The sequence below is a fragment of the Salmo salar genome, chromosome ssa01 (genome assembly GCF_905237065.1).
Source record: "Salmo salar chromosome ssa01, Ssal_v3.1, whole genome shotgun sequence".
NCBI classification, from domain to species: domain Eukaryota; kingdom Metazoa; phylum Chordata; class Actinopteri; order Salmoniformes; family Salmonidae; genus Salmo; species Salmo salar.
Genome location: NC_059442.1, coordinates 56,419,747 through 56,444,209, shown reverse-complemented (window position 1 = coordinate 56,444,209; position 24,463 = coordinate 56,419,747). Strand labels below are relative to the sequence as shown.

General features: G+C 44.2%; 2 protein-coding genes and 1 long non-coding RNA gene across 6 annotated transcripts in view; 2 read left to right on the top strand and 1 right to left on the bottom strand.

The window, feature by feature from the left end:
* Positions 1-10,868, top strand: part of LOC106605759 (E3 ubiquitin-protein ligase UBR2) — a 44,408-nt gene extending 33,540 nt beyond the window's left edge. For all 4 annotated transcript variants that reach the window (XM_014201684.2, XM_014201691.2, XM_014201699.2 and 1 more), the window contains exons 27-46: positions 217-300; positions 399-580; positions 708-907; positions 1,137-1,230; positions 1,767-1,925; positions 4,338-4,429; positions 4,620-4,689; positions 4,797-4,945; positions 5,428-5,483; positions 5,580-5,676; positions 5,862-5,929; positions 6,173-6,308; positions 6,521-6,617; positions 6,823-6,953; positions 7,087-7,195; positions 7,560-7,616; positions 8,099-8,176; positions 8,470-8,640; positions 8,717-8,818; positions 9,009-10,868. In XM_014201684.2, the coding sequence (XP_014057159.2) occupies positions 217-300; positions 399-580; positions 708-907; positions 1,137-1,230; positions 1,767-1,925; positions 4,338-4,429; positions 4,620-4,689; positions 4,797-4,945; positions 5,428-5,483; positions 5,580-5,676; positions 5,862-5,929; positions 6,173-6,308; positions 6,521-6,617; positions 6,823-6,953; positions 7,087-7,195; positions 7,560-7,616; positions 8,099-8,176; positions 8,470-8,640; positions 8,717-8,818; positions 9,009-9,150 (2,274 nt within the window). In that variant the 3' untranslated portion in view covers positions 9,151-10,868. The remainder of the gene's footprint in view (positions 1-216; positions 301-398; positions 581-707; positions 908-1,136; positions 1,231-1,766; positions 1,926-4,337; positions 4,430-4,619; positions 4,690-4,796; positions 4,946-5,427; positions 5,484-5,579; positions 5,677-5,861; positions 5,930-6,172; positions 6,309-6,520; positions 6,618-6,822; positions 6,954-7,086; positions 7,196-7,559; positions 7,617-8,098; positions 8,177-8,469; positions 8,641-8,716; positions 8,819-9,008) is intronic.
* Positions 10,869-13,795: 2,927 nt separating this feature from the next.
* Positions 13,796-19,690, bottom strand: LOC106605756 (peripherin-2). Its single transcript, XM_014201669.2, has 3 exons — positions 18,556-19,690; positions 16,544-16,790; positions 13,796-15,223 (listed from the first exon to the last, which is right to left on the bottom strand). Exons 1-3 carry the CDS (start codon positions 19,134-19,136, stop codon positions 15,017-15,019), a joined length of 1,035 nt encoding a protein of 344 aa, XP_014057144.1. The 5' UTR covers positions 19,137-19,690; the 3' UTR covers positions 13,796-15,016.
* A 1,700-nt stretch (positions 19,691-21,390) lies between these two features.
* LOC106608641 (uncharacterized) lies at positions 21,391-24,133 on the top strand. Its single transcript, XR_001329556.2, has 3 exons — positions 21,391-22,579; positions 22,731-22,815; positions 23,256-24,133. It is a non-coding gene; the product is annotated as an uncharacterized lncRNA (long non-coding RNA).
* The last annotated feature ends 330 nt before the right edge of the window (positions 24,134-24,463 follow it).

Genomic DNA, 24,463 nt, shown 5'->3' with positions numbered 1-24,463 from the left:
CAGACATCTCATCCAAGGGCTATTTGAGTTGGTACAATATTGTACATGCCGTAGCCACCAGGAGGCAGCATAGGACAGCATGCAACCAGTGGTCCTCATGACTAATGCATATCTACGATTACTTCCAATATCAGAATACAAAGATTTATTATTAAAATATATTTTGTACCCCCCCCCTCCCGTTTGCCGAGGTAATGTTATTGTGTCCCTGTGCAGACGGTGGCCGGCATTAAGACGATGCGGGAGCGTAGCGCTTCCACTTCCACGGTGACCGCCAGCGGGAGCCGCGGTCAGGAAGAGGTGGGTCGAGCACATCCTATGAGGAGTCATTTTTGCTATCTCCGTGAATTTGAATCGTAAAGTATACGGACACTGCGTCTGCGTCTCCCCTCCTTCAGACGGCGTGCGACAAGGACAAGGCGGAGAGGAAGAGGAAGGTGGAGATGGCCCGCCTGCGCAGGGAGAAGGTCATGGCCCAGATGTCAGAGATGCAGAGGCACTTTATCAACGAGAACAAGGAGCTGTTCCAGCAGAGTCTAGAGGAGCTGGATGCTTCCACCTCTACCTCACTGGAGCACAGGTAGTGACACACACACCGTTTTTAAACTCTATCCCCCACCACACACACACTTTTATTTCACTACCCAGATCCCCACCGTAGGCTTATAAAGTTTGTTTGTCTCTCACCCCCCTATCCCCTCTTGCAGCCCCACGTCGTCAGACGCAGCCCTGGCGTGTGTGGGCCCCAGGCGGTCACGTCCCAGGGAGAAGAGGCAGGTTGTTACGTGTATCCTGTGCCAGGAGGAGCAGGAGATCCGGGCTGACGGCAAGGCCATGGTGCTGGCTGCCTTCGTCCAGCGCTCCACCGTCATGTCCAAGAACCGCAAGAGACCACCGCACGACCCCAGTGAGTGGAAGAGATGATGGAGGGCTTTAGGTCGCAGATGGGTCGAAGTTGCCCTTAGGTACAGATCTAGGATCAGCTTTCCCTCCTCCAAATTGTTACTTTTAACGATTTTAAGATCAGTGTCAACGGGCGTCTTCAACCTACATCCCTTCCGTGGTCTTGTCTATTTCTGCGTTTTTGTCTGTGAATGATATACTAGCATTGCTTGACTTTTTGGTGTGTTTTCCAGAGCGCTACGACCCTCTCTTCATGCACCCTGACCTGTCGTTTGGCACGCACACTGGCAGCTGTGGCCACATCATGCACTCTCACTGTTGGCAGAGGTGAGCCAGGTTCTACAACACACTGGTAGTAGAGGCCTTCACGGGTCCAAAAAGTTGGACCTGTTCCGAAGTGGACAGGGGCTTTGCTATCCGGACCCGATATGCATAAGTAAAACATTTGGACCTGTTTCGAATGGACCCGAGGATAACTCAACCCGTTCCGTATATACCTGGTCTGGATCCAGACCCGATATGAGCGAGAGCAGCGGAAAAGTAAAATGAAGCTAGTTTATTAACCAGAGCTGAGAGATAGTGACACACTAGTAGCAGCCTACCTGTTGGCTCTTGGTCTTTGTAGCCTATCCTCCTTGAACTTTTAATTCCGTCATTTTCATTCACTTTTCCATTGGCTGGATATCTCCTAACTTCTGCCCCACATGGAGGCTCTATAACGGTAGCCTATTGCCGCTTTGATGACTTGTGATTGGCTAACAACAGGCTACACACACCACTCTCTTGAAAAGCAATGAGCGTCAACATAAATTATACAATTTCTCTGGGAAAAACTTTGGCCAGTAGTTTTCGTGTGTGTGCAGGTATTTTGAGGCGGTGCAGGCCAAGGAGCAGCGGCGTCAGCAGCGACTGCGTGTCCACACCAGCTACGATGTGGGGAACGGGGAGTTCCTGTGTCCGCTGTGCGAGTGCCTCAGTAACACCGTCATCCCCCTGCTCCCCCGCACCAAGAGCTCCAGCAGGTACCCAATATCTCTCTCACACACACTCACACTCACACACGTTACTTTGAGGTGCGTCTCTCAAGTCATGTTGTTTCCTCCCCTTTCCTCGATCTGATCTGAAAAGGGATAGGTGAAAGCAGAAGGTCTATGGTGAATTCTCAATGGCAATTGACTTTCCCCATCCAATACCTTTTTAGATTAGCACAGATGAAGGAGACGGCAAGAGGAAGCCACTTAAGACTATTGAGATACACCCTCGGTCAGGAAACCAAACTTTTGACTGGTAGTGGGTACATGGCCACAGCAACCCCAGACTGTTTAGTGGTTGTCACGAGATGAACCCCTTCTGGTCACTTGCTTCTCATTCCATCCCCTCCCCCCCGTTAAACCAGCGTAATCCCCTTGAGAGTTCTGATGTCACTGGTAACACCCTCACCCGAGGTCAAGGCTCGCTCAGTCGTTGGGCTCCCGAGTGGCGTCACTACAGACCCTGGTTCGATTCCAGGCTGTATCACAACCGGCAGTGATTGGGAGTCCCATAGTGCAGGCCCACAATTGGCGCAGCATCGTCCGGGCCGGTGTAGGCCGTCATTGTAAATAAGAATTTGTTCTTAACTGATTTGCCTAGTAAAAAAAAAGAAATGAACTCAGCAAAAAAAGAAACGTCCCTTTTTCAGGACCCTGTCTTTCAAAGATAATTCATAAAAATCCAAATAACTTCACAGATCTTCATTGTAAAGGGTTAAAAACCACGTTTCCCATGCTTGTTCAATGAACCATAAACAATTAATGAACATGCACCTGTGGAACGGTCATTAAGACACTAACAGCTTACAGCTGGTAGGCAATTAAGGTCACAGTTATGAAGACTTAGGACACTAAAGAGGCCTTTCTACTGACTGAAAAACACCAAAAGTAAGATGCACAGGGTCCCTGCTCATCTGCGTGAACGTGCCTTAGGCATGCTGCAAGGAGGCATGAGGACTGCAGATGTTGCCAGGGAAATAAATTGCAGTGTCCGTACTGTGAGACGCCTAAGACAGCGCTACAGGGAGACAGGATGGACAGCTGATCGTGGCAGACCACGTGTAACAACACCTGCACAGGATCGGTACATCCGAACATCACACCTGCGGAACAGGTACAGGATGGCAACAAATGCCCGAGTTACACCTTGAATGCACAATCCCTCCCTCCAGTGCTAAGACTGTCCGCAATAGGCTGAGAGAGGCTGGACTGAGTGATTGTAGGCCTGTTGTAAGGCAGGTCCTCACCAGGCATCACCGGCAACAACGTCTATGGGCACAAACCCACCGTCGCTGGACCAGACAGGGCTGGCAAAAAGTGCTCTTCACTGACGAGTCGCGGTTTTGTCTCACCAGGGGTGATGGTCGGATTCGCGTTTATCGTCGAAGGAATGAGCGTTACACCGAGGCCTGTACTCTGGAGCGGGATCGATTTGGAGTGGAGGGTCCGTCATGGTCTGGGGCGGTGTGTCACAGCATCATCGGACTGAGCTTGTTGTCATTGCAGGCAATCTCAACGCTGTGCGTTACAGGGAAGACATCCTCCTACCCTTCCTGCAGGCTCATCCTGACATGACCCTCCAGCATGACCATGCCACCAGCCATACTGCTTGTTCTGTGTGTGATTTCCTGCAAGACAGGAATGTCAGTGTTCTGCCATGGCCAGCGACGAGCCCGGATCTCAATCCCATTGAGAACGTCTGGGACCTGATGGACTGGAGGGTGAGGGCTAGGGCTCCCCCCCCAGAAATGTCTGGGAATTTTCAGGTGCCTTGGTGGACGAGTGGGGTAACATCTCACAGCAAGAACTGGCAAATCTGGGAGTCCATGAGGAGGAGATGCACTGCAGTACTTAATGCAGCTGGTGGCCACACCAGATACTGACTTACTTTTGATTTTGACCCCCCTTTGTTCGGGACACATTATTCAATTTCTGTTAGTTGAATCTTATGTTTATACAAATATTTACACATTTTAAGTTTGCTGAAAATAAACGCATTTGACAATGAGAGGACATTTATTTTTTTGCTGAGTTTTATAAATATATTTTGAAAGTTGTCCTTCCACAACCGCAGAGGTCCTTCAGACCGTTCACACTTTCACAAAGCGAGGGCTGAGAAAAGGTCTCAAAGATTGAAAGACAAAGGGAGAAGCTAGCAAACGTAGGTGTTTGTTCTTTTTATACAATCCCGGTCAATATTGTGAAAGAAAATGTGTTTACCTGCTAAAATGGATGGATATCAATCAATCGGAACGGCTTTGATTCATCTATACCGACATCCTTGTTTATTTAGCATGTCAATTGAAGAAGCAAGGGCCAGCCCGTATTCCTATGCTGTCCATAAGTGTATTAATGAGTAGGTCAATGCGTTGTCTAGTCCATTGACAGGCTCCTTCTCTCCAGTTGTGAGCAGCCTGGCCTGGGTCAGTGGCTGAAGACCAGCGGTCAGCAGATAAAGGCCATGCACTCTGCCCACAGGAAACTCCAGCCCGTCAGTGAGTATTGGAACGCAGATCGTTGTGTGACAGGCACCCACACGTTCCTGTCATCGGACAAATGTCCAATGTCATTGTTACGCAGAGGTCCCATTTACACCGGTGTAGAGAGGAAATTGTGATCGAAAACACTACTGTGTCTATGCGTTCAAGTTACTTCACTAAGGTGTGTGTGTGTGTGTGTGTGCAGGTACCGTTGAAGAGACAGTGGAAGAAGAGTGCCCTGCCCGTGAGGTTTTCACTGTGGACTACATTCCCACGTACGTGACTGTGACCCCTGAGGGAACATGAGAGAAAGACAGGATATTTGAAGTCTTGAGATGAGTTACCACGTTGACTTGCCCGTGCCTCTTTTTACCCTCTTCAGGAATCCCTACTCCAGCACCATAAAGGAGATGCTGACCAGTTTTGGGACAGCGACCTACAAAGTTGGCCTTAAGGTGCACCCCAACGAGCAGGACCCTCGCGTCCCCATCATGTGCTGGGGCAGCTGTGCCTACACCATCCAGTCCATAGGTGTGAACCACACACACACACACACACACACGACTTGTTTTACCCTCCTTGTGGGGACCAAACAATTGATTCCCATTCAAAATCCTATTTTCCCTAAACCTAACCCCTAAGCCTTAATTAGACGATTTCCTAGTCGGGACCAGAGAAATGGCCCCACTTGTACGACTTTTCTTTGTTTTACTATCCTTGAGGAATTCTGGTCCCCGCAAGGATGGAAACCCAAAAGCGTGCACACAGAGAGAACAAGATAATAATAGAATCAGAGCAGCAAACAGTTTACAGTGACGATAAAACTCATATCAAAGGCATTCATGTGGGATTGAGTTATGTCTTCATTATTTAACGGGTAAATGAATGTTTCAACTGCTGCCAATGGTCCACAATGTTCAATCACCGCTAGAGCATAGACGCCCATTTTAGAATGGATGTTTCTCAATGCCACGTTCAGCTGCCTTTTTTTTCTCTTCTCCTTCCTTTTGCAGAGCGACTGTTGGTGGACGAGAAGAAGCCTTTATTTGGAAGTTTACCTTGCAGACAGGTAACACGTTCTTCCTTCAATTCCAACCCGTCTTTGAAACAGTTCCACGTGTAGCGATAGATCCGACGCCAGTGTTGAGTGTGTTTCTGTGTACAGGACGACTGCCTGAGCTCCCTGGCCAGATTCGGCTCAGCGTGTTGGACTGCGGCCTGTCAGCCCACCGTGCAAGGCCACTTCATCAGACTGTTAGCAGGTAGGACAGACACTATTAACAGGGATCTGCAGGACCCACTCATTTAGGATGGCCTATTCAGTGCCTGAAGTCACGTTCACTTTTTATGTGTTGAGGTTTTATTTTTTTTTATAATTTTTTTTTTGGGGGGGGTCGAGGGTTTACAGTTTCATCGTTATAGTGATGGAGTGTGTATGTTTGTGTAGCTTTGATTCCAGACCCCCAGGTGGAGGCCTCTCCGTGTATCCTGGACGTAGACATGTTGCACCTGCTGGTGAGTCCGTCCCCCCTGAACCCCCGACCTCATTCTCACCACCACCAATAATACCATCAGCCACACAGGCATTCGTGACCAGTGGCATGTCGTCTCTCTGGGTTGCCAGATCAGACGCAAACCCATTGTTGACACTACCGTAAAACCTTTTTACGTTGTGCATAAGTGTTATAGGTCAACACTAATCTCTCTCTCTCTCTCTCACTCTCTCACACTCTCACTCTCTCTCTCACCCACTCTCAGGTGAGTGTGGTTTTGTCCTACGGGTCGGTCCACTCCCAGGACTCGTCAGGGCTGAGTGTGGACGCTGTCCAGCTGCACCTCTTCCACCTCATCACTGTGGCTCACATGGTCCAAATACTGCTCACCTCTGGCCCAGGTAAGGAGAGAGCGAACCCAATACGTGTGTGTGTCTGTGCGCCTGGGGTCTGCAAGAGTATGTGTGTGCGTGCTTACCAGACCATTGGAAAGTTGTCAAAACACCGGTTAAGCTCTTACCTTCTGGATAGTTGGAAGATAGGGTCTTTGCAGTTCAACCACTGTCGTATGGCGTAGAGAAGGGAACAAACATGACATTCCGTGTGTCAACAGAGGAGGTGACCATGGAGCAGGAGAGCGGCGAGGCGGAGCGGGGGGAGGAGGAAGGCGCCTGCCGTCTCTACAACACCCTCAGAACACATGTGGGCAGGTGATGTAACACTGACTCTGTAGCCATGAAGTGTTCAGGGGGAACTCCCCTGAAATACGCACTCGCCTCTCATAATCCACCAAGCAGCCGGCTTTTCCCCGGCATTCACACGTTGTGCTTAAACCATTTTTATTTGGTATTATTTTATAATGTGTGTGTGTGTGTGTGTGTGTGTGTGTGTGTGTGTGTGTGTGTGTGATGACAGTTCCCTACCTGAGGTGGGCTCTGGTTGGCATCTGTGGCGTTGTGTGAAGACTGGCATCCTGCCCTACCTGAGAGGAGCAGCGCTGTTCTTCCACCACCTCAACGGAGTTCCTGCACCCCCAGAGCTGCATGGTCAATACAACGCACAAACACACTCGCTCTCTTTTACTCCTCTTTCAACACCTACGCGGTACCAAGCAGAGCCATGCGGGTGTTGATGTTCTCTCGGTGTGTGTGTGTGTGTGTGTGTGTGTGTCTCTTCTAGCTCTGTGTCCTGGTCAGTGGGAGGTGCTGTGCGGATACCTCAGTCTGCCCTCCAACCTGCTGCAGCTCTTCCACAGTCAACAGGAGCTACTGGAGCCCTTACTGCATGGGTAAGAGTCTCTCTCTCTCACACTCACACTCCCAGTAACCGGTCTTTTCTCCTCTTATATCTTCTGATTGGTTCAGAAGTGCCAGCTACATGACTGATTGATGCAGCGCTCAGGTTTATTTGATCCTATTGCTCTCAACCAATAACGTCGTACAATTATAAAGGTAAAAAGATGAGACCCAATTATATGGACAGTGCATCATCAATAAGTCATAAACAACAAATCGTCACACCGCTAAATCAAATATGTATATCAAGTGTCTTTAGTGGATAGTGTCATTGTCACACCATGCGATGGAGATGGGGGGGGAAGTAACACCTTTTGGAGTGAAGTTTGTCTTGCATTTTGTCCTCCTGTCCTGTAGGTGGTGCACTCACCCAGGTGTACAGAAGACCCTTCAGGGAGGTGGTGTTCTTGTGAGGTCAGTCTTGCTATTTTACTGTCTGAAATGATGGGGGGGGTGTATTCTAATGAAGGCTGAAACATCAAGCTTTTTACCTTTGCTTAAGAAGGTGGCAGGTAGCTTAGCGGTTAAGAGCGTTGAACCTGCAACCGAAAGGTTGCTAGTTTGAATCCCCAAACTGACTAGGTGAGACATCTGTCATTGTGCACTTTAGCACTTAACCCTAATTGGGCCTGTAAGTCGGTCTGGATAACAGTACTAAAATATAAAACATTGAGTTTAATGGTGAGCAAGCGTTCAGCCTTTTCAATTATATTTTTTGTTGGGTTGCGCCTCGACTTGCCACTTTCCATTCCTGGTATGGGGGGGGACTCTGATTACTTAGGTTTGATATTGGTATAAATGATTGTGTGGTCCAGAGTGGTGTTAGAACTATACAGTTCAAGTAGTTGTTGATACTGTTAAGAGCTCTAGGGCTGACCAATCCTCCCTTTGTCCAGATTTCCTCGGGAGTCCAACAGCCTGATTGACCTCCCAGATGACTACAGTGCCCTCATAAACCAAGCCTCCAGCTTCACGTGAGTACCCAAAGAACAACTGTCCATTGGTAATTCAAAAGGTGTCACAACACAGGCTTACAAAATGACAATCGGGAGCGATTGGATGTCATTGCGCTCCTCACTGTCTTATAAAACAGGGTTTCCCAAACTGGACCCCCCGTGCACGTGTTGGTTTTGCCTTAGCACTACACAGCTGACTCAAATAACTCTTCAAGCTTTGATTATTCTAATCAGCTGTGTAGTGCTGGGGGGGGGTCAGTTTGGGAAATTTGAGTGAGAATGTGTTTATGCCCTCCTCTCTCTCCCCCCAGGTGCCCTAAGTCGGGTGGGGATAAGTCCCGTGCGCCCACCCTGTGCCTGGTGTGTGGCTCCATGCTGTGTTCTCAGAGCTACTGCTGCCAGACAGAGCTGGAGGGAGAGGACGTGGGAGCCTGCACTGCTCACACCTTCGCCTGCGGAGCCGGAGTAGGCATCTTCCTCAGGTACAGACCCGACCTTGGGCGTGTGTGTGCCTTCGTTCATGAGTGTGCAAGTCTAATGCTGTCCCTTCTGTTGCAGAGTGAGAGAGAGCCAGGTTCTGTTCCTGGCTGGTAAAACTAAGGGCTGTTTCTACGCTCCTCCATACCTGGACGACTATGGCGAGACGGACCAGGGCCTAAGGTGAACGACCCTGCACATTCACTTGTTACAGTAGAGTAGTGGTTCTCGAAAGGTCAGAACAAACACCTGCGCGCACTAGTCTCCCAGAACCAACTTTGAGACCCATTGCTGTACATGTTATTGGTCTGTGCTGAAAGATGTCATTGTTTTTTGTTTGTTTTTTTAACGCAGTTTGTCTCTGTTTATCCAGGCGGGGGAACCCATTGCACCTGTGCCACGAGCGCTACCGCAAGATCCAGAAGCTGTGGCGCCAGCACAGCATCACCGAAGAGATAGGCCATGCCCAGGAAGCCAACCAAACCCTGGTTGGCATCGACTGGCAGCACCTGTGATGTCTTTGGTCACATCTACCGGAGTCGGACACACCTCTTCTCCAAACCGAAGGGGGGGGGGGGGGCACGGCACATGGGGGCGTGGAATGGTTGTCAAGGCAACACTGCCCCGCCTCTTTCGCTCCTCCCCCCGATTGGAGAAGGGGTGTATCCCTCCCCCCCCTCTGTCTGAGAGTGGATGAATGCATGTAGGTTTTTCTCCTTTTCTTTTTGCTGTTTCTCCCTGGAAAGAATGTTCCTCTATTTTCTTTGTAATTTAATATAAAAGTGTATATATATATATATATATATACATCCCTCTCAAGCATATAGCCGACGCATCGGGCACCCATGGACTGGCTCGGGTGTAACATGAATACTCAGACTATGCTATTTAATTTCTGCCTATTCAAATACCATTAAATTATTTCTAAGGTAGATGGCTGATGTATTGGTTTATTTACAGTTGGATTTGCTTTGATGCTAAACATTTGTGAGTAAGCACCAGGTTTTCCTTCTTGCTCTTGTCAGCCAGTGACTGCTCATTTCAGAGTTTGGGACATAATCTCATCAGATAGGGGAGGTCAGATTGTGCCTCTTACCAGTATTGGGATCCATTCTGTTTATATTTCAACCTAAGAGCTGAAAAATCCTTATTGAAAATAAATGGTGCTTTTCAGCTTTCGATTTGGAATTTCAATTGGTCCTGAAATGTATTGACCCCCCCCATTAGTTACTTTCTCCAGTCTGATGGACACCCAAATACAGTGCTCAGAGAATACAAGCCAATGTAAGGAAGTGCGGTAACACACTGGTGTGAGTGTTTGTTTCTGTGCTTTACTCCTGAGTGCCTGTGTTCTGGTTTTTACATTTGTCAGGGTGTATGTTGGAGTGTTAAGTCTTTTTACAGGTTGAGTATGTGTGCGTTTTGAATGTATCCAGACTGTTAGTGCTTTGTTTTTTAACACTATTTAAGTGAACCCCTTAACCCACAGATATGAGCCTTTTAAGGCAAGGCTGTCCCTTCCTTTTTTGCTAATGTGTGATTGGTTGCAGTCAATTTTATCTGATGTGCATTGATGGGGTTTGTTTGTTTTGGTAATTGTTTTTGTATTGTACATTTTAATTTTTTTTATTTTTTAATGTTCAGCAGAAACATTTTTTTCTGTATGAGAAGAGAATGCAGAAACATATCCCTCTACCTGATATATATATATATATATATATATATATAAATAAAACCCACATAGACCAGTGGGTTTGCCCGACCTGGAATAAAACAGGTAAAAGTCTTGGCCCTCATGATAAGGTTGCCTCTGGACTGTACCATTTTCTTCCACAGCTACGGCTGGGTGGACTGACGCATTGGGTCAAATATCGTCCTTAAGGCTCGGAAACAGAATAGATTAGTCAGACTCGCAAGGCACTTTAGAGGAAGGAACACACGCAAGCACACACACACACTGCTCTTTGATGCAGGTTCTCTTTGATGCAGGTTCTCTCTGATGCTGGGACCTGAAGCTCTATATTCTTCATCCCATCACTCCGTTGGCATGTTTTCCTGGTAACCACCCCCACCCCATTCTTTGGCACGCTCCCAATATCGAGGCTGTATTATTATTATTATTATTATTATTATTATTATCGTGTCAGACTTGTTAATATGTGAATTACTGTATAAATGAGTACATTGTACTATATTGTAAAAGAATACCAAAATAAATCAAAAGGAAAAGGAAGGCCTGAGTGTTGTCTTTGTGAGCTGGTGGGCTTTGGATTAGGTACTAGATATTATGATACTTGTTTTTGCGATAGTGAATCGATTCAATGGCTTACAAATCTTGGAATAGTGATATTTGGTTGTGTTCGTTTAACTGTTAAATTACATACAACGACAAATACATTCTGACTGCTGTAAATGCATTAATCAGGCAAAAAGTGTTCTTCCTGGCCCTAGTCTTTTGGGGGCTCTAAGGGAAATTCTGTTGGGGGGGGGGGCCCACCTACGAGGAAACATTTTAAAGGCCCCCCTCTTGACAGCTGCAGTTCTATAGTTTTTGCCATGGTGCATAGAGAACATTTTGCAGTTTTACAGCAAATTTCCTGCCATAACTTATGCCATGTTGCTATATCTGAGTGAGAGTGACTAACAAAATCCATTCGCAATACATGTGACATGTATCGGGATATGATTTGTGTCATGAGTCCAATACCCAGCCTTATTACGAAGACCCTACTGGGATTAGTGTGTGTGTGTGTGTGTGTGTGTGAGAGAGACACCTATGTAATATCAATATCCCTATTGCTGTGAGAAACGCTTGTCCCAGATTGGTCAGGGCCTGGGCATGACCACCATGGAGACAGGCCAGGTGGATTGTGCCGTGTTCAAGTGCTAGGCGGCACTAGGAAACTTGGATATTTCCGATTTGCTTACTGGTTGTAGTTCTACACGTGCCACGTTCAACGAATCAGAAAGTCGAAGTGAGTTTCCTAGTTCCGACTAGCATCTGAACGCGGCATTAGGCTCCCAAGGCCCAGCTGGAGAAAAGAGCTGATGGTGTAACGAGAACACTTAACCGGTTAACCAGGTATACAACAAAGCTGAGGTTAATGAAGTGTGCTCTTCACGGATGAATCCCGGTTTCAACTGTACCGGGCAGATGGCAGACAGCTTCTTGATATGCAACACCTGTCAGGTAGAGGAATCATCTTGGCAAAGGAGAAATGCCCACTAACAGGGAAGTAAATAAATTTGTGCACAAAATTGGAGAGGAGCTTTTTGTACGTATGAAACATTTCTGTGGTCTTTTATTTCAGCTCATGAAGCCTGGGACCAACACTTTACATGTTTTTTTGTTCTGTATACATTCCTATTCTTATGAAAAGTCAATTCATTTGGTTTCCTTGGTTAATTACCGTAGTGTATCTATAAGATCAATGAAACAAACCTAATCTCGTTCATAGCCACTAGTCTGGGGATGAGATTTAAAGGGTGACTGCACTTCCTGATTTGGTTCATTAAGAAATGTTAGTGACCATGACTGTATTCAGACGTGAGTTGGTTTTGGGTGTGGTTTGATGTGGGTTTCTCTTGTTTGCAGGTGGGAAAGGGTTATTTGCCAATTAGCTTCAGCCAGCTGTGAATGTTGGTTTGACTTTGGGTAGTCTATCAATGTTTTCATGTTGCACATCTTTTTAGTTGACTCATTTTAAATGCTCCGAATTGATGATTACTTGGATGCTGCCAGATGAGGGCAGGATTAAAATAAACCCAACGCACAGAGAACTGTTACGATACCCTTCATTCCGTGACGTACCATTTTTTTTCATACTGACTTTGACCAAAATTATCCTATTTACACTTTGTAGTCCATTTTGACACAAGTGTTTCTGACTGACATCGATGCCACATGGGACATTTTCAAAAGGAGAAGGAGCTTTTTCTTTAAAACACTTACCCCCCCAATCCATCCTTACCTAAAACATGTAAATATTTATTGTTGCTGCATTGTCGAGAAATGCATTTCATTGGACAGTGTATACCATGTATCCTGTACTAATAAAACTGTGATTAAATGTGCATCACTAAGTTTCCTAGTTGTTTTTTTTAGCACCATCATTAGATCTAATGTTCTGGCACTGGACACATATCCAGGCCTCCTGAGGATTTGGGCTGTATCCTGCAGGAGGGAGGGAGGTGGGGTTGCCCTGTCCCATCCGGCCCAAGATGCTTCGGGCATCTCCCTGCGTTAGAGGCACCTGTCCTTGCCATCACCTGATGGGGCTAAGCTGCACATCAAAGCCTCTTACTGCTCTTATCTCATCTGCTGTCTATGTGCTTTAGGGTTATTATTCCAGATGACAGATGTCCCTCTTACCCCCCACTACCACTCACGTATACAAGTGTCTTTACTGTACCTGCCTAACTGAACCCACCTCTCAGATAAGGATACCTCCGATTATTGCTTAGTTGGACACATTGAGGTATAGGTAAGCCTATGTAGCCTTTCAATTGTCTTGGCAAAATATGTACCTCAACCTTTCAACATGAATTATCCAACACTTAAACTTATTTAAGCTTTATTTAACCAGGAAGTGCCATTGAAGTCAGAAGACCTCTTTCATAATTGAGACCTGATAACTACATATTAATTATCAGATAACACATGTTTGTTTTCTAGCATGGATTCCATAGATTTCCTATCTTCTGAGGGTGGCCCAGTTAAAGTGACTCTAGTCACCTGTTTGTCCTGGAACAGGACTGAGGACTGGATCCCTGCTGAGTGGAATCCACACATTCCTGCTGATCTCATCAGGTAAAGCTGGCCTCTTCCTGGGTTCTTTACATGTACTGTACCCTCATCTCCCTCATCTGCTGTGAACCTCCGGCTCTCCTTATTCACCATGTCCATGCAGCCTACAATTTGCATTTCTCCCCTCATTCTTTCACTCATTCTCTGCTAGCTTCATGATTAGTTGAAATAAGGCTGAGGACCTCAACAAGCGAGGTTGTGTAGGGTAATACCTTGTGTATTATGTAAAATACTATATGAATGTACATACAGAAAATGCCTATGGACAGGAAGATTGTAAGTGTGGAATACCAATTTAGAAATGACCCATGGCAGACAAAACCCTATGGACAAAACGGACAATCACACTCTTGTTCTCATTATATATCTTTATCTTACACAGTGGAGCTGCTAAATTCTCCAGCCAACCCACAAGACTGACAGTTTCGCTGATCAAAATCCAAATTTACAGAAAATATTAACTCTTAATATTACAAAGGAAGAAAAATGGTCACACAGAAAGTAAAAATATTACAACTGATAAGACTTTTTGTATCCACTGAAAACTGACCCGTATCTCTATGTACTCACAGAAGGTATGCTGATTTAAACTGCCAATCGGATCATCTTTTGCTCTCCAAAAAGTACAGAACATTCTTATAAGTTCCCCCAGCACTTCATCTGGCCACTCAGCCCACTGTATCCCCTCAAAGGAGTACAAAACCAGAGTTAAAACTGCCTCGTACATGAAGCAGACATATAACCCGATAGCAACACTGATACATAACTAATGAATGTAACAGTGTGTGTTGTATAGGTGTGAATGCATATGGCCCTGCACTGCCAGGACCTGTATGGGGACACTGTGACAGAGGGCTGGGACAGCCAGGACCCCAGTTCCGCAGCTACCCAATTTAAGCTGCCATAAGGGGACATTTGACCGGGTTGCATTAAACACTGGTAATGTTGAGTTTTGGAGTCGGTTGAACTGAGCAGACTAAATTCTCATTACTTCACAGAACTACATATATATTTGTGTGGCTGTTGGGTTACATGTCCAGGCAACACACGTTGTGGAGTGTAACAAGGACATAGATATGAGCATAGAGAAACTGTATTAGGCTTGATGGTCTCAGGGTCTGCCCATCATTTTTCATGGAGAGGATTTCCAGGCAGGGTAAGGGATAATTATTTATTCATTACATTTTCTTCATATTCACAAGCCCAAATTCATGTATACTGTACAGATGTTTTGACAACCCAAATATATTTTTCATTATTTAAAAAAATAATAATAGAATGATTAACATATATACATAATTATTATGGACAGGATATACATTCACATTTTTGAGTTTGGTTCTTACTTCATCTGAGCAGTTGGTTAAGTTCTTCACTTTCAAAGGGTGTGTGCATGTGTGTCCATGTTTGTGTCTGTGTGTGTATGTTTGTGTACGCATTTGTTTTCATGTGTTTACATTTGTTTGAGTGTGTGTGTGTGTTGTTTCACTGAGAAGATCTCTCTCCTCTCACTCCTCTTTCTCTTTGAGCTCCCATCGATAGGACAAGCCTCAGTCCCTTTGGGTGGGACCCTCTCAACTCACAGTGGCCACTGCCTCCTCACCCTCCCCCACCTGGTTCCCTGCACCGGCCAGACCCTTGATCTTTGCTATGAAGTCTGCCACCGTCTCCTTCACGCTCTTCTCTAGGAGCCAGCCCTCGCTCTCGCTCTCTGGGTTCTCTGGGTCTGCCATGGTCTCCAGAGAAGTGGTCAGGTACTGTAAGCCCACCATCACTCCTGCCTGAGGACCACACAAACAAGATATGTACATCACTGACAGAGTCTCTATACAGACACACTGCAATTAAACAATCTGTATGGCCTCTGAACCACCATAGATCTCTGCTATCCATTCTTTTTTAGATTTAGAAAACAGTGATTCTAAATGTATTAAATCACTGATCCAAATCAACATTGATTTATAGTCACTAAGGCTTGGCTTTTAGATCAAATCTCCCATTGATGTCAATTGGACATCAATTGACATCAATCAATTGACACAGATCTCAAATTTGGATTTGGTCCAAACTGACAATTTAGTGTTGTTGTTTTGACCCAGATAGCAACCCAGTTAGTGCTCAGTCTGTAAGTTAGCACAGTGAGATCCTGCTTCCAGGAAGGCTACCTGTTGCACTTTGCTCTGCCCAGATTAACCCCTCTAAGAAACCCTGATCCTCCCTCACTGCCTATACCACCCCCACATTACGCAATACCTCGCCCTTTCAGTCCCAAGACTCCTTTAGCTGTCGTTATGGGCAATAATCTGCCCAGGGTAGTTTTCCCCACGGTCAGTTTATAACTCAGTGAATATAGGGAGGTTTGAAAAAAAGCAAAAAGTGTGTCACTCTTTCAATGGAAAAAGAGTTTATAATCAAATTCCATTTCAAACAGAGAAATATAGGTAGACCTATTTATTGGTGGGTGGGTGGATGCGTGGCATTCATGCTCATACATCTGTATCATAGATCAGACACTGGAGCTCTACATGAGATTTTCAACACCTCAGCCTTTTGGAAAGTCAGTTAGATGGTTGTCAAGTTGAGCCAAGTGAGTGCTAAGACCAACCAAGGAAATGGCATGTTTCAGTGACTGCTTGCCAGAAGGGCAAAGGTATAGTGATAGTTGGCTTGTTGTGTACCACGTGTTCTCTCAAAGTCAAAGGCAGGAGGGTTGGCATGTGTGCCCAATGAACTGGTCAGCTGTGGCCAACTTGGAACAGCTGGACCTTTCCTAATAATACTCACTGAGCTAGATACTTAGAAATGGCTGTCGTCTTCTACAATGGGAAACCAATGGAAAGCCTTATTTTCAAATCCTCTTCTCCCCAGCACTGGGCCTAGCCCTGCCCTGCCCTCCTACTTACCTACACATGCCTTTTAAGACGGTAATTGAATCAAATCATCAGCTAATCAATTACTTTTCAGTCTTGCGTGTGAGGTCACATCAATTGATCTTTAGCGTTTGTAGCCAGCTACCCTCTGAAGTGAAGGACATAGACAGGACCTCCCGAAAAATACCGCCAGCCATTTCCCTTCCCGTTCCCTATTCTTCTCTTTCTCACCTCCAGTATGATGTACAGCAGCATCAGGCCCCCGATGCTGTTCATCATGCCTCCGTAGTAGGCGACCAGGGACTCGCGGCAGCCCCGGGTCCAGATGTTGAGCTCCTCGGTGTGGTGGTCGTAGTCATAGTGGGCTGAGTTGTTGGTCAGTTGGTGCTGGATGCAGGGTCTGGGGGAGCCGGGGTTGCAGCAGCTGAACGGTACACTCTCCATCAGGAACTTCCCCTCCACGTTGCTCAGGACACGGCTGTGGAGAGGGCCAAGAGAGACACGTCAGATCCGTCACAAGTAATGTCAGCCATGTGACACGTACGTATGGCATACGGGTAACAGGTGTATGTCAGTTGCCGTAACACAGACATATGAGGCATGGATATTGAAATGATGTAAGGGCCAGTGATTATAAGAATGGTGGACCCATGAGCCTCGGTAGGAAGAGTAAACAAAGGTAAAGTATGCGATCGTAACTGGCCACATGTCGGGTGTCAGTTTAGACTAACTGTATGAGTAAATCATCAATCAGTGTTTGGCAGGTGTATCATATAGAGGCCTTGGCTGAATTTCTGTTGACAGGAGAAAAGTGGGTGGGTCTTCTGGCTAATATTGACAGGTGTTGAGTTTAAACCGGGTTCATGAGGATCCTCTTGATGTGATCATTCGTGAGTGAGTGAGACAGCCGATATCTCTTAAGTAAATGAACATATAAACATGGATGCGTAAGGCACAGTCAATTACACTGTACATGCACACACGTATACATACGTACATTAACTTACTCGAATGCATTTAAACATGCACGCTGTTCCACATGTACTATCCACACATTGCCACCCACTTCCAATGATATTCTTATATTCTCTCAATGTCCAAATTATCCTAAAGAATCTCAAATAGTTGTGAAGCTCAACGAAGTTACTTAGTTGATTTGGCGCGAAGCGCAAAAATTCTAATAGGTACCATTGGCTTGCATTGGATTTGTGCCACAAATGCTAAAAAGTTAGCACTTAAAACAGTGGCCAGGTAAAACAAAACCAAAGCTTGGATTGCTGTCATCCTTTATGCTTAGACTGCTTACAGAGTAAGGAAACCAATGTGACATTTTGTAATCTGGGTGAACTATCCCTTTAAATCAATGCCTTAAAATCAGAATCTTGATAGACTAAATATAGTATCAGTTGCCACCAGGGCACAATATTAGGGAGAGAGGAGGTTAGTGTGTTTGCGTCAGTCTATTAGTGACAGTCAACTGCTGTTTTATTATGATTTAGGGGGACAGTAAGCTGTGAAGGACGTGGAATTTAGATCCATGGAGATTATCTACTTATCAGAACCTGGCACATGAACCTGACTTTGCTTACACTGGTATCCTCTGCATCTCACCATTCTTTAATGCTTTCTACATTTATCCTGTCCTGACCCCCTTTAAGGTACACCTTGAAAAAGAGTAAGGTACAACCCTCCGCTCCCCCCAAAAACTCCACCCATTTCATAAATATAGCATTTGGTTGATTTATAGCATAAATATAGCAAAGTGTTGATTTCTAAATGTAGCAAATAACTGAAAGTAGGTGACTAACTAAACTACTTGTTTTGTATGCATGTTTTACATTAACTAAGTTGTCACTACCATACACAAGCAACAGCATATGCTACCTTGGCCCATTTTCTATCTCAAGCTTCCTGCACAAGATCACAAGAGACCATATGGGTAAAGATGGAGACTATGGGCAGGAGTGAGGAAAGCTCTTATGTAGTAGCAATGTCAAATATGTTTCGTAAGACTTAGCATGGACTAAACAAACAGTTTCTTTCCTAAAATAGTCTTTTTTCCCTCAATCGAAAGACTAAAGGCAGCTTATGAGGCCAAGGAGATTTGGTGGAAAGGTAGAGTTATCTGTTCTGGCTGACACCCAGAGAGACTGTCAACTTTTATTGTACATGGCACTTTGACCTTCTGGGTACCCTAATCAACCCAACATTGCTCTCACTCAGCTACGGATTCTAGTACTCACTCTTTGACTTCATCGTTGCTGAAGTCCAGATAGCGGTTGCTAATCCATTGGACCTCAAACCAATCCCTATAGTTGTTGTTGCCACAGCAGCGGAACTCGATCTGGGTCATGTCCAGCGTCCTCTTCATGAAGCAGCGTCCAGGTGTATCCGTATCCTTGTAGAATTTGATCCCATTCTTCAGACCCTCGGCCAGGGCGAAGTACAGCTGGAACTGCATGCAGAAGCACAGCAGAGCTGTGAAGAACAGGAGGATGTTGAAAGCGAAGCAGCCCATCAGGTAGCCCTTGACCATGGGCTTCCACTTGGCGAACTTCATAGCATCCAGAGAGTCGTGGCACACTTTGCCGCCAAAAACATTGAGCCCGCAAGCAGCTAGGCCTACTAGGATCAACAGGTTGGGCACAAAATGGCTTTCGTTGTTGTTCATCATCTCACTCCTCTTCCGGAGCTCGATCTTAAAGAACAGCCCCAGGCTGAAGACCAGGATGCCGGTCATCACTGCCAGCCAGTACATGAGCCATAGACCCTGGGCAAGCTTCACCCGCTTGGGCAAGTCAAACTTTACCTTCATCAATGCCATGCTTACCTCAGAGTGTATGCTATTCCCAAATCAAAACTGGGTTTCAAAAAAAAGAAACAAATTTGAATTTACAGAAGATTCTAAACTAGTTTGTCAATGTTTTTTCTTATGTAACAGGTAAGGAATTCAGTTGACCTTAGGCAACTATGTTCCTGTGGAGAATTTCAGTTGGAAAATTGTAATCCGTTCCAGATTGGAGCTGCAGAATGTGTTTTGGCAAGGGTTTCCCTCTTCATATCCATTCTGACCACCCTCAAATCAGGAAAGTCCATAGTGCTGGGTGGGCAGAAGAGTCTGCCACCCAAAATTCCACCCAAAAATATTTACATAAAATCCCTCAAAATGACAGGATGGTGGGTTACACAGCTATTCCGGGTAGATCTTTTTCCTGCAAAAGGAGGTAGCCAGGCAAGTAGCAGAGTGATCGAGCCACAAAGTTGCAGTACGTCATCCTAAACTCCGCTAATCAGCCCTGATCCCATTTGCAGCAGATGAGCCCTGAGCTCTAATCTCTTGTCTTACCATATAATTGATTTGTTGCTTAAGAGTCAACTTCCTCCATTACCTGCCTGCGCTGGGATGGGGAGACAGGAGACAGTCTTGCGGCCGCAGGAACTTCTAACTTGTCAAGTGTGAACCATTGGGTGACAGCCTGGGTCGTGTTTTAAGAGGAAGACTGTGCTGCCTAATGTGTTTGCCAAAATAGCTACCTAATAATGTCACAGCATAACATCATTTTGCCTCTTCACCAAGCAGAATCTCTCATTTATTCCTTGCAAACAAGAACAAAGGATCCTCATTATCTCCTTGTGTTGTCAGGGTTTGGATTAAGGTTAAGGCGATGTATTATTACTTCCTTCCCTTCCTTTGAGGCTGTAAATTCAAGTCTAAGTGCAGGGCAGAATGTAGCACAAAATTATCACCTAAAATGCCTTTTTGTATTGTTGTAGCTTCACCATCTTTTTTTTGGAGATAAATACAAATACAAGTGCCTTTTCTCTGTTGGCTCCACATATCACTCTGAGGCACACCCTGTTCCAATTCTATAGTTGCTAATGTTTATAACGGTCAATAAATAACTGTTTAGAACATTAACTTTCATAGGACTTTCCATAAAATTGACAAATTGCTGGTGGCTAATGTAGTTTCCTTTTCCAGTGCAAAAATGTATAATTATATGTTTGGCTCAGAGACTTGGCGAAGTCTAAAGCTTTATTTAGCCCAACCTTAATCCAATTTGTGGCCCACATTTGTTTTAGTATTTACTCTAGGCCTATCATTGTCTTAAAAGTATGAATAGGCCTAGGCATTTACAAAAGGCTTTGTTCCCCACCCCAACTACATCAACCTGGACTCAGGGGTAGACGTAACATAGTAAATGTAATTCCGGGACACTCCAATTAGTATGAGATGTCACGTTTCGTATGGTATGCATTTTATTTGTTGATGTTCATCATCCATCTCGTATGATATGTTACAAATTCAAATGAGTATGATATGTTACAAATTGCAATTCGTACAATATGTTAATAATTTTCAAAATTAATATTTTACGAATTCCAATTTGTTGTGGCTAATGTTAGCTAGGTGGCTAAGGCTCACGTTAGCTAGGCGACTAACTAACGTTAGCTAGGCGGCTAATGGTTAAGGATAGGAGTTAAAGTTTAAAAAAAAGTTTAATGGGTTAAGGTTAGTGGAAGGGTTAGCTAACATGCTAAGTAGTTGCAAAGTTGATAATTAGCTAAAATTCTCAAGTTGTCCGTGATGAGATTCGAACATGCAACCCTTTGGGTTGCTAGAAGTGTACGTTCTATGCCCACCTATCCACCCTTTAAGTAACCTTGTCTTATATAACCATACCAAACGTAACATATCATACTAATTTGAGTGTTCGTGTATATAAATGTACTATAATACATCTAGTCTATGAGACCAGGCTGACTACATAGGGGAAATACTTTCAGAATGTCTGTCAGTCAAAACCCATACAGCGCTATGAAGCTCAGAGCGTTCTGAGTTCTGACGTCATTTCTAGCATTGTGTAGTGTGTAACAGGTGCGCTGACTCGCTTTATTAGCTGGTTGCTCTGCCATATGTGACAATGGCTTCAAATGAAATCCCAAGAACATTAGGAAACGGGGGCACTCCAAAATGTCTGACCTTTTTATTTTTGGCCTGGGCAGGCTAATGCGTTTCGGCAGTTATGCCTTCATCAGATCATGTTTATAGCATGTCACTGTACGGCCACTGTGTTCCAATTTAGGTGCTTATCAGTGCCAATCTGCCATTTTCAACCTGTATACTGGTACGAGTTTAAAGGGTTAAGATCAACACACCTGAACATACTTAACAAGATAGAGGAGAGAGAGAATTTTGTTGATAATGAGAACGGAATGTATTATTCTCTGAACAATACTAAAGTTCTTGTGGTTTTTATGGAAAGTTCTCTTCATGTTCTGAAAACAAAATTTAGAGCTTATTGAGGTTTGTGTAGAATTCAGTTTTTTTAGAACATTCCTAGAATATTGCCAAGAACTGTCATAAAAGAGAACCAACCATACAGTCACTGAACATTCTGAGAATATCGCTTAAGTCACACCATTTTTGAGAACTTGCCCAGAATGTAGTAAAAATATTAATAGAACCACATGGGAACTTGTGTGGAATCTTCTGTGGAAGCACTGAAATTCCCACAGAATAATGGTGTTTAACGTTCTCGGAACATTTTGAGAACATGAATTTAATCAGAACGATGAGGAAACCGGTAGGAAATGTTATGCTGATGTACTGAAATTCTCACTGAAAAACATTTTCTTAACATTCTTGGAACAATTTGAGAACCTTCCCAATGTCAACCAGTTGGAGAGCGTTCCTAGAACATTACCAAAATTGAAATGAAATGTAACCATGTTTGAAATTTTAGGAAATGTTCTGCTAAAGCAACGAAATACCAAGATAATCCTGCACCAGTCCCAGGAAGTTGTGGAAAGTTTATATGCAAAATAACCTTCGGACAACCACACTCTCACCAAGCTCTAAGAAACATATGGTTATCAGAACGTTGTGTGCTAGCTGGGTAACCTATATTCTTGTAAAATCGAGTGATGTTGTTTATAATCCACCAGAAGGCCTTTATTTAATCCTAGCCAGAATTTTAGCATTTTCAATAAAAAATACTAGCTATTTAATGGATGTGTCCTGGCAGATAATGGCTGGAAAAAAATACTCAATAGGCTAATTCAGTTTCAGTATAATCTACTAGTATTATTTTCATGTGATATAATAGACGTTATAAACTGTTAAATTAGCATACCTAATTAGCCGGTTTCCAATTTGGAATCTGTCGTTATATTATTCACATCCACGCGCTTTCAGGACAGAATTTCACAGGGCTTTCCTTACGGTATTCAGAGCATAAAATAAGACATTTCCCTTTTAAGACGGTGAGTTTACTGTAGTTTAGGCCAAATATTATACAGGCTAGTTTAGGAAAAATGTGTGGTCGCCTAAACAAAAGTTTAGACATACATAGATGGTTTGGATTAAATCGATTACACAACAGTCTCTAAAAACAGTTCGGTGTGTTTCGATCAGAAACGATGCCTCTGTTTGACAAGTCTTGGCTCCAAAAGAGTGTCCGCTTCGTGGGCGTAGGCGTGAACCTATTCAAGTACAGTAAGTAAGTAAATACATTTTGTAAATGTTAAACCATCTAGTGTTTGGTAGCTAGCTTCAGCAGGCCATTATGTGTTTAATAATGAGCTAATTGTTAGCTAGCCAACTTGACATAATGTAGCCAAGTGAAATATCATCAGATAATAAGATGTTAACTAGCTTGTTAACTTGATGTAGGCCTATTGATCATTGTAAATTAAAAACTCATGCTCCTAATGCATTTGTAGGTAACAGCAATGGAATTGGGTGAAAGGATTGTTTGCTTCAGCTGTCAGAAAAGGGAGTAGGTGTACTACGTAGATAAGCAAAGTTGTGGGATGATATTATGCAAATTCTCTAGTTTTAGACCCTAGAGGGGAAAATTATGAAGACAGACTGTGTAATTGTCAGGACTGTTTAATTGTAATTAAATGAAGCCTGTTTCTTTGTTATGCCTGTCCCCAGATATGGAGAGCTGTGAAAGCCTGTCTGTAGATGAAGAGGTCCCAGTGAATGTCCCAAGAGATTGCTGGCACATCCTTGTATGCCATGGGTTGTATGTGTATTTATGTTAACAAATGTTGTATACAACAATACAGTTAAAAGTCACACAGAATGTAGGCTACAAACTTATTACAACTGTAGCAGGCCAATCCTTCTCCTGGAGGTATGCTGGGTGTGCACGCTTTTGTTCAAGCCCAGCACTAACACCTGATTCAAACCTATTGAGTTGAGAATGTGTATTTTTGCTGGGCTGGAATACTGCTCACCCAGTATATCAGGGAGTGGAGCAAGGTTGGCAACCTCTGGTATGGCTTTTTTGTACACCTGAAATTAGGCTTTAGTAATAATATCCTACTTACTAAGATGTCTAACATTTACAAACACGTTTTGTACAAACTTGTACATTTTTAAATTCAATGTTGATTCATTGAAGTGTTTAAACTGGTTTTAATTGTTAACTTAAAACATTCAAGTTGTGGCAATGTTCATTCATGACAGAACACAATTCTGCAATAAAAAGGTGTGAAGAGGATCTGTCTCTAATTTGTCTGTTTCTGTGTTGCTTTCGTGAAGTAACATTACCTTTTTGTCCAGTTGTGAGCTCTCCAATCGGTTTTATTTGATTGTCACTCTCAGGATATCAGCCATGTGAACCCATTTTGCAGCTTATCATAATGGCATGCATCACCAATGCAGCCATAGGCCTAACGTTTGATGGCATTACTGGCCTAATGGGCATGTCCATCAACGTGCCCCTTGTCATTGTACATCTAATGCAGCTCTACGGACAATTTCTTTGACCTCGTGGCTTGGTTTTTGCTCTGACATGCCTTGTTAACTGTGGGACCTTATATAGACAGGTGTGTGTGCCTTTCCAAATCATGTCCAATCAATTGACTTTACCACAGGTGGACTCCAATCAAGTTGTAGAACCATCCCAAGGATGATCAATGAAAACAGGATGCACCTGAGCTCAATTTTGATTCTCATAGCAAAGGGTCTGAATACTTATGTAGATAAGGTATTTCTGTTTTTTGAATGCATTTGCTAAAATAAAAAATAAAAAACTGTTTTTGATTTGTCATTATTGGGTATTGTGTGTAGATTGATGAGGGGAAAACATATTTAATCAATTTTAGAATAAGAATGTAACAGAATGAGGAAAATGG